The sequence below is a fragment of the Pinus tabuliformis genome, chromosome 7, assembly GCF_031772625.1.
Source record: "Pinus tabuliformis cultivar Carrire ecotype Pingquan chromosome 7, CPIR1, whole genome shotgun sequence".
In the NCBI taxonomy this organism is placed as follows: Eukaryota; Viridiplantae; Streptophyta; class Pinopsida; order Pinales; family Pinaceae; genus Pinus; species Pinus tabuliformis.
Window position 1 is genome coordinate 1559009784 of NC_142293.1, and position 11736 is coordinate 1559021519.

The 11736-nt window shown below is 38.4% G+C and overlaps 1 protein-coding gene across 1 annotated transcript; it reads left to right on the plus strand.

Moving 5' to 3' along the window:
- Nucleotides 1–999: 999 nt before the first annotated feature.
- Nucleotides 1000–1998, plus strand: LOC149253945 (transcription termination factor MTERF8, chloroplastic-like). Its single transcript, XM_089454637.1, has one exon. The coding sequence runs from the start codon at nucleotides 1000–1002 to the stop codon at nucleotides 1996–1998; it is 999 nt and encodes a 332-aa protein (XP_089310763.1).
- Nucleotides 1999–11736: the final 9738 nt, after the last annotated feature.

Below are 11736 nucleotides of genomic sequence, written 5' to 3' on the forward strand. Positions count from 1 at the left end.
CTACAGTGGCAAGCCTGCCCTCTAAAAGACTAGAATTTCGGGTTTCTGTTTTGGTCAGGTTAGATTGTATTGCGTTACTCTTATTGATTGAAAGAGGTTTGAGAACATTAATCAAGGGATCATCAGTCTGTTATGATCCAGTGCCATGATCCCTCTAGCCCACATGAGTAATGAGTGGGAATTAGTATATATAGAAAATGATCACGACACAGTCAGTTCTGGTCTGGGATCTTGTTTTGGCCAGCGTATTGTCACACCACAATCACAATCAACATGCACTGTTGAAGGATACTCAGTTGTAATACAATCACAGAGAATGCATCAAATAACACGTTTTTGAAAGACGAAAAAAACTCTCATCACCAGATAATTTGTTTTTTTGCTATAGTCTTGCAACGATCATGCATTGCTTCCTCCCTTTAAAATGTGATGGGATAGATCTGAAATTTTGATTGTTTGAATCATGGTTAACTTGTAAAAGTAAATATTCAAATCCCGCAGGCAAAGGTAGGGACTTCAAATTCTTATCCGTTTCTACAGTATTCTGATCTGATTGTTTCCAGATATGCTATATCTATGAGACTTTACTGGAATTTACACATTTCAAATCCAAGCTAGACATTGCACACTAGTTAATCGGTGTTATCTCAAAACAGGCAGAAAATAAAGCAAGCCATGGCCTTCAAGAGATAAACAGTGTTTCATCTTTTACTTGGGAGGTGGGAAGGAAACAATCATCGTTTCAAGAAAGGGCAATTTTGGAAACCAATATCCCGAATTGAAATGTAATTTGCCAAAATCAACTCCCAAGCCAACCAGGAGAAGCAATCAAAGATATATCGTTTATATATGTAGATTATAATATAATAAACAAATACATTTATATCGTTTATATATGTAGATTATAATATAATAAAGAAATACATCTATTTTCGTATAAATACCGGCCTCTTTTCATCCATTTGTTATGCAGTAATCCCTAATTTCATATCTTTAGCGATGGCCATGTTCGCCCATTACTTGGCTTCATCTTTGGGATATCACCATCACTCCCTGGCAGCGGCTGTTGCAGTACTATCTTCACCATTTCCCCAGATTACTTTGTTAAAATTATCACGGTTTTCTACTATTATTGCTGACAAAGACAAGTCCACAAGCTACACAGAAGCAGAGAACACATGCCTCGTTTCAGAATTCTTACTCAACGAATGTGGGTTCAGTCAGTCTGAGCTCTTAGCTATCCTTAAAGCAAGGACATCCATGGTGGCGATGAGATCAGCTCATACCGCCGAACAAGCGGTACAGTTACTGAGAGATTCAGGATGCACAGAACGCCAGGTAAGGCTTGCTGTTACCAGAAACCCATCCATTCTTTGTCTCAACGCTGATTGGCAGTTGAAACCCAAGATTGAGTTCATGAAAACATTGGGCCTTCCTACACAAGACTTGGGAAATGTCATATCCAATGGATCCAGATTGCTCAGCTCCAGTCTCGAGAAAACCCTGCGTCCCAACATCCAGTATCTTCAAAACCTGTTCGGTTCAGAGGTTAATGTCTCCATTGTTTTCAAATCGGCACCTTTTATTCTAATTAAACGTAACGGGCCTGAATTTTGGGAAAAGAAATTGAAGCATTTGACAAGTTTTGGGCTCCTCGAAGATGACATCAAGGACCTTGTTAGGAGGTGCCCATTTATATTAAGTGCTTCCATGGATAAAGTGCAGAAGAGCATGGACTTTTTTATGCATACTGTAGGGCTTCCTTCAAATTTTTTTTTATCATGTCCTCATGCAGTGTCTTGTTTCAGCTTGGAGCGTAGGATCAAGCCCCGCCACAAGGTGTTGAGTGCTCTCAGTGCAATGCAACCTTCCAAGTGTCCTCCTAGTCTCTTTACTGCTCTTGCTTTAAGTGAGCGTAAGTTCCTTGAAATATATGTCGAGTGCAGTCCTCATGCCAAAAAGTTACTTGAAATGTGCAGTGGCAAGCCTGCCCTCTAAAAGACTAGAATTTCGGGTTTATGTTTTGGTCAGGTTAGATTGTATTGCGTTACTCTTATTGATTGAAAGAGGTTTGAGAACATCAACCAAGGGATCATCAATCTGTTATGATCCAGTGCCATGATCCCTCTAGTCCACATGAGTAATGGGTGGGAATTAATATATATAGAAAATGATCACGACACAGTCAGTTCCGGTCTGGGATCTTGTTTTGGCCAGCTTATTGTCACACCACAATCACAATCAACATGCACTGTTGAAGGATACTCAGTTGTAATACAATCACAGAGAATGCATCAAATAACACATTTTTGAAAGACGAAAAAAACTCTCATCACCAGATAATTTGTTTTTTTGCTATCACCTTGCAACGATCATGCATTGCTTCCTCCCTTTAAAATGTGATGGGATAGATCTGAAATTTTGACTGTTTGAATCATGGTTAACTTGTAAAAGTAAATATTCAAATCCCGCAGGCAAATGTAGGGACTTCAAATTCTTATCCGTTTCTACCGTAGTCTGATCTGATTGTTTCCAGATATGTTGTATCTATGAGACTTTACTGGAATTGACACATTTCAAATCCAAGCTAGACATTGCACACTAGTTAATCGGTGTTATCTCAAAACAGGTAGAAAATAAAGCAAGCCATGGCATTAAAGAGATAAACAGTGTTTCATCTTTTACTTGGGAGTTGGGAAGGAAACAATCATCGTTTCAAGAAAGGGCAATTTTGGAAACCAATATCCCGAATTGAAATGTAATTGCCAAAATCAACTCCCAAGCCAACCAGGAGAAGCAATCAAATATATATCGTTTATATATGTAGATTATAATATAATAAACAAATACATTTATATCGTTTATATATGTAGATTATAATATAATAAACAAATACATCTATCTTCGTATAAATACCGGCCTCTTTTCATCCATTTGTTATGCAGTAATCCCTAATTTCATATCTTCAGCAATGGCCATGTTTGCCCATTACTTGGCTTCATCTTTGGGATATCACCGTCACTCCCTGGCAGCGGCTGTTGCAGTACTATCTTCACCATTTCCTCGGATTACTTTGTTAAAATTATCACAGTTTTCTACTATTATTGCTGACAAAGACAAGTCCACAAGCTACACAGAAGCAGAGAACACATGCCTGGTTTCAGAATTCTTACTCAACGAATGTGGGTTCAGTCAGTCTGAGCTCTTAGCTATCCTTAAAGCAAGGCCATCCATGGTGGCGATGAGGTCAGCTCATATCGCCGAACAAGGGGTACAGTTACTGAGAGATTCAGGATGCACAGAACGCCAGGTAAGGCTTGTTGTTACCAGAAACCCATCCATTCTTTGTCTCAACGTTGATCGGCAGTTGAAACCCAAGATTGAGTTCACGAAAACATTGGGCCTTCCTGCACAAGACTTGGGAAATGTCATATCCAATGGATCCAGATTGCTCAACTCCAGTCTCGAGAAAACCCTGCGTCCCAACATCCAGTATCTTCAAAACCTGTTCAGATCAGAGGTTAATGTCTCCATTGTTTTCAAATCGGCACCTTTTATTCTAATTAAACGTAACGGGCCTGAATTTTGGGAAAAGAGATTGAAGCATTTGACAAGTTTTGGGCTCCTCGAAGATGACATGTATCAGTAAAAGTGACATAGGAGGGAGTGGTTCGATTCCACTGATCATTGGTGATGATTTCCACCCTGACGTGCTGCCACACTCCCACACACGAGTACGTCGTCCCCAGATCGATTCCAATTGCTGCTCCCTCGCCCATATTGACACTCTCACACACAGAACGCAGAGAGCGCAGAGAGGGAGTTAACTTACGAAATTGGGCCGAGAGCGATCGAATGCAGAGAGAGAGTTAACTTAAGAAATTGAGCCGAGAGCTATCGAAAATGTCATAAAAACAGAGTACATACACCTTATCATTATCTGCACAAGGCTACACATGCAGTGAAGAAAGACCTGAAGAGTCTCTGAGAAGAGTCTCATCGCTCGCCGAAGAGTCTCATAGCCAGCAGGCAGTCTCTGCCATGAGTTTCATGACCAGCAGAAGAGTCTCATCGCCAGCAGGGCAGGCCTGGCCTTTCATGGCCCATTACCATGGGAAAAAAACTAATTTTCTATGAAAAAACAGATTAAACGAACGGCAGAAAACACCCCAATCATCTAACACACAAAATCAATGGCTCAGGATCGCACAGGTCACATTTTAGGGATGTCTTTCTCAGAGGGAACGCCTTACGGCGTAATTAATAATAATTAATATTATCAATTTATATAATAAGAATATTTATTAATACTATCACTTTAATATGACCATTATTTGTTAGAGGATAGCATTTCTCCCCTGAATAAGAGGATAGCAAGGAATAATTATAAATGTTTATCAGAAAAATATTAAAAGTCAAGTTGAATTATTAAGTGCAAACAAATTTTAGTTTGTTAACCATTTTGCTCAGAAATATACTTACCAAGCTAAACTTATGAAGTTAAAGAAAATTAATAAGGATATAAGGGGATAAAACTAGAAGAAGATAAAAGAGAATCAGAAAGAATAAAGAGGAGAGAGGAGAGGAGAGGGAGGAAGAGCCATGAAGAGAGAGATGGAATCCAACTCTTACTCAATTTCCAACCATCATCCCTATTAAGGTTTCTGGAATGCCTTTCAATCTCAATCGCTTCCCTGAGTAAATTCTTATTCTTCAATGCAGACATAGTGTCCAGAATTGTTTTATTGAGTGATTTTCGATTACAATGATAGAAATCACGGGCCAATTCTCTGATCATTTGATCAAAAGAGTGAATAGATGTTGTGGGCACACACCATTGCAGTGCGTGTTCTCGAAACGTGAATGCGAACAAGGAGCAGTCAATATGATCCTCATGGATTTCATTTCTTTCATAGAAACCCATGAAGGAAACATTGTGTCTAAGAAAGGCTACTCTGCCTTCACCATGATACAAGTTACGTGAAAATTCATTGAAGACATCCTCCGACACTTCAAAATCATGTTCGTGAGACAAACATGTCGGAGGTTGGATTGTAATGTAAGTCATGAAAGATGTGTAGAGATTTAAAATAGACTTTGAGGACTCAATTTGTCATCTAGCCTCCTTCTAACACCAGAAATGTTGACGATAATGGACCCACCAACATGTTAGGGTATCTGCCCGGTCAGAAGTCCCAACTAGACCTCAGACCATTTAGAGTAGGATTCCTAGCAGTGGGTAGTAAAGTTATGCCTTGACTGCGATAATGTGCAGAGGTAAGTGTGATATCTTTGTCAGAATCAAGTGTGTGACCTTGTAGCGAGTCAAGTGAGATGCATGGGGTTTCTACGACATGGAGGGGGAAAAGGAAGTGTGTCCCTTAGAAGCCCGTAATAGTATGCAACCTCAAAGGAAAACACAAGATGAATGACATCACATGCTGGAAAGCATAATAAACCAACAAGATGACTTCAACAAGATTCATAAAATCGTATACAAAATAGTTCATACACAAATGCATAAGTTAAACAACATATATTGCTAAAGTATCCAGAATAGTCGAACTACAATAACAACATATGCATGAAGACGTATTGGATCTGTTATATATATAAAGTGAAAGTTCGATCCATACATACACCATTGATAGCCACTATCCCTAATAGTGGAACATTACAGTCAACACCGCCTACTCCTCCAAAGAGATGTACTCACTCTACGCTGTGGAGAAGCCAAGGCTCGTCACAATACTCTCTAAGCCTTCTCTCAGCAATTCCTAGCCAAAACCTTGGCTCCCAAAATTTCGTTTTATGAGTTATGAGGCTCTATATATAACAAAGGGTGGGGTGACCCTTGACATTCCCCTTTGTGACTCTTGGACTACCCTCATGACTCTTTACATTACATATGATTGTTTGCATTCCACTAATGACACTTGGAATTTCACATTACATTTTATTACAACAGATATGGTTCATACTAGTGAGGTGGTTAAGACAACTCATAACACAACTCGACATGACACTATTGACATTTATTGGTTGACTATGGTGTCCATGTCAAGTTGTTGTGCTGCTAAGTGATGGATGTGTCCTTAGATGTACTTTGTCTTCACCTCCGCATAGCTTGGTGCTATTGGGTCTTCAATGGTCTTGGTCTTTGCAAGATGGTTCTATCCATGTGTTTCTTTTGCTTGCTTCTTGATGTGCTTCATTCATTCATCTAGCTACAAGTACATCTTTTAGCATGTGCGCTCCTTCTTCATCATGTTCATCGTCTCACTGTGATTCATTAATGTACCTGTTACTGGAATTCACTCATGATGGGATGACATCAAATCCAAAGCCTCCTAGTCCGGCATCATGCATTTCTTTCTGTGTTCGAGTCTAGGTGACCAGGAGGTAGAACAGGACACTGAAACTGCACAGATCATAGCTCAGGTTGGGATGAGGAATTCTGGAGCTTGGTCTGCACTATTGTGAAAAATTGTGCAGTGATCATTGGGAGGAAAAATCAAGTAGTTACAGTCACCAATGTTGGCTGTAAGACAAGAACTTGAAAGGGACAACTTCTACGCATTTTCAACAACGAGGACAAAGTGGGGCTGCAGAGGCACTGTTGGGTATTTTGTACAGTTTCCAAGGGGAAGACAAAGAAAGGTTGATGAGCATTTCTACGCAATTTCTGAAGGGAAGACCGAACAAGCCTACAGAGGGATTGTTGTTTAGTTCTGCGTAGTTCCTGGGAGGTAGACATGTTTCTCACTTCAGGGATTGTGCAGTGCAATTGACCTGAAGTACGTCTTCAAGCATTGTGCAGTTCTAGGTAGTAGAGCAGGATCACTGGGGGCTGAAACTACGCAGTGTAGCTCAATCACGGTCCGACTGAAGGAGGTTGTCTAGTCGAACATATTTTCAGGAAAATGGTTGTGTCGAAAGCAAGTGAATTTGTGCAGACTGACAATGTGAGCATACACTTAGCATATTTTGACAATAAGACAACACAGACCAATAAGACAAAACATGTGCTAAGTGAGATTGTCTTAAAGCTAAGAGCAACAAGTTCAACACTTAAGATAAACCTTTGGATGAACGTGAGGACACTTGTGCAACAGTGATTACAACTTTGTGTGTGATTAGGATTGATGTTCAAAGAGCTAAGTCAACCCAAACACACAAAGACAAACCTTCGAAATCACCAGAACCAGATTGCAAGCACGACTCAACAATCAACATGTCAAAAGACGACAGCTAGTCCAACAAGCGAAAAATAAGCAAGATATGTAGAGGAAACACATCGAATGACTTGTAGTGTTTGCAAACATTCATGTTATTGAATAAAAAATGATATGGCGCTGATCAACGGTACTTCAAGCTACACTAAGAGATGCACTTCAAAAATATGTACTTACCATACTTAGCCTCTAGATGGTTATGCATCCATCGGAGTTTGCATGTAGTCTTGATCTCTTATCATAACTTGGTTCCTTGTTCTTTCTCACCAACTCCTTGAGAGTCATCTAGCATGTCATGTTTCTGTATGATCACTAAGAGATACATCTGTGTAGTTTCATCAAGAAGTGACTGTTGTCGGGATGAGGTCCAGGGAGGACACCTCTGCACAATTTTTGAATGCAAGGAAGACTAGGCATCTAGGAAAACACTGCGCAGTTTTGAGAGGTAAGACACTATTGTGGGATGGGTCTCGGGAGGACACATCTGCACAGTTTCATGTTGCAAGACAGATTGGGCAGTTGGAGGACAACACTGTGCATATTCTGAAGACAATGGGTTCCAGATGGGGGAAGGACACTGGAGGAAACCACTACATAGTTTTGGATGCCAAGGGAGGCTGGGATCTCTACGTATTGCGCAGTTCCAGTAGGCAAGGGAAAAATCTTGAGTGTTGCAGAAGCGAAGTGTGCAATTTCGGAAATCTGGATGAGACTGGGTTACTCGGGAAATTGGCTAAGTATGAGATCAGTAAAACTGATGTGAACAATGATAGACTTGACTATGATCACACACATGAACACTTACTGATACAACGTAGACCATCCAGAACATATAAAACATACTCTTCTTGATTCAAAAACCTTCGCGACAATAGTGTGTGAAGTGAGTGTGAAATGTGTTTATGTAATGAGAACAACTCATACGAACAAAGATTTCCCCTTGAAGCATAACAAGCTTCCCTTTGGATGACAAACGGTAATCCCCATGCCCAAGGATGACACATGTTGCGTAAAGATGATAACATGAACAACTCTTAATATCAAGGAGGGTGCTTGAGATCATTAGCTTACCAATAAGTGGCCAAGGAACGATCAATCACAAGATCCATGGTAGGCTCCGAAATTTGCATGCAAGCCAAACTTTTGGAGGGTGGTTCTATCCGCTACAATAGGTGGTAGTGAGACAAATGGAAGAAGCACTATCGAAGAATGCTTTAGTTTCGGATCTGCCATGATCTCATGGATGATTAGTAAGAAAGATCATGTTTCTTTGAGTAGTGTTGAAGCAGAGTACTTGTCTGCATGTGAAGTAGGAAGGGAGGATGTATGGTTGAGGAAGCTTCTGACAGATTTGTTCAAGAAGCCTTTAGATCCTACTGTGATTAATTGTGATAATCAAAGTTGTATCAAGATGTTGGGATATCCCGTTTTTCATTCCAGGACAAAGCATATCAACAAGAAGTTCCATTGTATTAGGAATTTGGTGCAGGATGGCATTGTGAAGCTACAGTATGTCCCAACAAATTCTTTTCCTAATAAGAAGTTTGAACATATTATAAGCATTCTTGGTTTAGTTGATATTGTTGATTTCTTTGGTGATGAAAAAAGTTTGGAAGAGATTTGTTGAGGCCTTGTGTGTGAGACACATTTCCTAGTAGGACATCTGGCCGACACTATTCGTTGATGTCTAGTTCCCGAAGTAGGGACAATGGCATTGTTCATGGAACTCTGACCTCGGATACACACCTAGATCCTTGGGTTGATGGTTCACATGTAATCTTAATGGTACCTAGAGAGGTTGAAAGGTTTAGTCCATCTTAGTCCCACCTGGATAGATTTCTCTAGTCAGGAATCTAGTCCGTGGCATTTTAGTGCCTAAAATGTTAAGAGACATTAGATAGATTGCCCTGGTCAGGAATCTACTCCATGGCATTACGGTGCATAAAATATTCATATTTCATATAGTTTGAGATCTTCCATATGAATACCTCCCTAGTTAAGAGAGAGTGTTGAAAAATGTAACTATGTTCAATCTTCATAAAATGTATTTGTCAAAGAATTTATATTATTTTTACAATGACTTATTAAAGCATGGGTTCATGCTTGGGTCATCATTTTATTAGTCAAAGTCTCCATTGCGGACTCCTAAGATTAATAAAGAGTCTTTAGAGTCAATGTATATTTTATGAGACCCTTCTTGGGCTTTCAAATGATGTAAAAATAATTATTTTTTAGTCAAAAATGAATTATGTAACCTCCACACCAAGTCGGCCTCAACAAGATCAAGTCAGCCTCAAGGAAGGCAATTAGACCTCATTGGAAGGTTATATATACAAGGTAGTTCAACTTCATTTGGAGCATCTCTCTCTCACACATAGTTTGATATTTGAAAGTTGAAGATGGAAGCTCGAAAAAGTGTGAAGTTGAAGGAATAGTATAAAAGGAGTGCGAGTTTGTTCAAGGAGGAAACAAAGAAGAAAATCGATGTTTTGGTGTGTGTGTCTCTCTCTCGTGTGGGTTGGTTTAGGAGATAGAAGTCTCCTAGTCAAGGTCAAAGTTGTTGCTGATGTCGGAACCTTCCAAGTTGAAATTGCTAGGGTCGAAGTGTTGTTGTTGCTAGGTCAAAGTTTAGATCGAAGAAGGAGAGGTTGGCTTGGTGTGGAGGAGGTGTTTGTCTAGGCTGAAGAGCCTCAAGGAAAACTATTGAAGGAAGAGGTTTTTGACTGGGTTTTCCCCCATATAGGGGTTTTGCCCTGGAAAAGTGCCTACATCTTATGTCTTGTGTTTTTATGATCTTCATGCACACATAATTTGGTAATTTCTTGATGAAAGATAATATAACAAAAAAGTAAAAGAAGCCAACGTAATTCATAATTAATTATCAAGAAAGAGAAATCTAACTCTAATCCTACTAGCATTGATTTCTCAACAATAAGAACATTGGGTTCTTATAGGTTTATAATTTTTTCTCTGTTAAGACTAGAATATTTCCATTTGTTTTATTATGTTGTAATTTTTGAGCAACAACAAAGAATTAATATCATTCTAAGTCCAACGAAACTCAGGAGGTCTTATTTATTTTCATAGAATGAACTACTATATGTTACAAGTTATGGTGCTAGAGTTTAAGATCTCTACATATTTCCAAGAACTAGATGAATTCTGAAAGAATCACTTCCTGTCAGTTCAACCACAAAGCCTATGTTTGAGAGTGTCAATACCTCTCAATAACAAATACACTTAAATGATGGTGACTCAACCAACTGAGCTAACCCTAAGGGTTTATGTTTAAAACCAACCTAAATCCTTCTTAACCCCAGATCTATTAAGCATCGAGAGGGATCAAATCTCTCGAGGTGTAAACCTCTTTTTTGAGTGAAAAACTTGAGGAAAGGTTTGCACCTCGAGAGATTTGATCCCTCTCGACGCTTGAGGTGTAAACCTCTTTTTTGAGTGAAAAAAATGAGGAAAGGTTTGCACCTTGAGAGATTTGATCTCTCTCGGCGCTTGATAGAGATGGGCTTAAGATGGTTCTAGGTTGATTTCAGTTGTGTGCAACCATAAAAAATTTGTTGAACATCTAATTATTCTGTCATTTTAAACATGATAATTATGTCTAATATTAATTTGGTCATTTAAATTTTAAATTTTCTCTCGTTAAGATTATAGAGACTATTGATAAGTTGAATGATGAAATAAAAATTTTGAATGCAAAGTGAAAATGTCACAATGTTGAATCATAGAAAACATAAATAATAAGAATGTAATCAATTGCAAATAGTATTCATTGTGATCAAACTCAAACTATATTCTTCTATTGTTCTTATTGTCACACCTCTCAATTTTTCCATATCTTCATATGGAGCATAAGAAAATGGCGGTTGAAATCATAGGCCATCCAAATCTTTAACTCGAGATATTGTAGTAAATGCCATTCCTTCTTTCTTTCTCTCCAACATTAATATTATCTTTTTCCAATTTAATCCTTATGACTTAAGAAGTATTAAACCCCAAGTAAGTTTCAATGATAGTTGTTTTCTATTACTTTGTTCGAATGCAAAGTGACTAACAATGTTGAATGATTGAAAATAAGAATAATGAGAATGTAGTCAATTTTAACTAGTTTACAATTTTAAGAAGCAAACATTTCATGTAAGTGAACATTTTATTTAAGATGAAAATTCAAGTATTTTATTTATCGTTAAATTATTGTAACACATAAATAATGCACGTCATCAATAAAAAAAAAATTGTGCTTACATTGAAACCAATGCATCGAGCGCAAGTAATTAAATAGGATTAGAAATTAATATCCACACTGAAGTCAATGCATCTAGTGCAAGCAATAAAATAGGACTAGAAATCAACATATACACTGAAATCAATGCATGTGCAAGCAATCATATAAAATCAACAACTACAATAAAATCAATGCATTGAGACTTGTAATCAATCAAATAATATTAGGAATAAATATCTACATTGAAATCAATGCATCTAT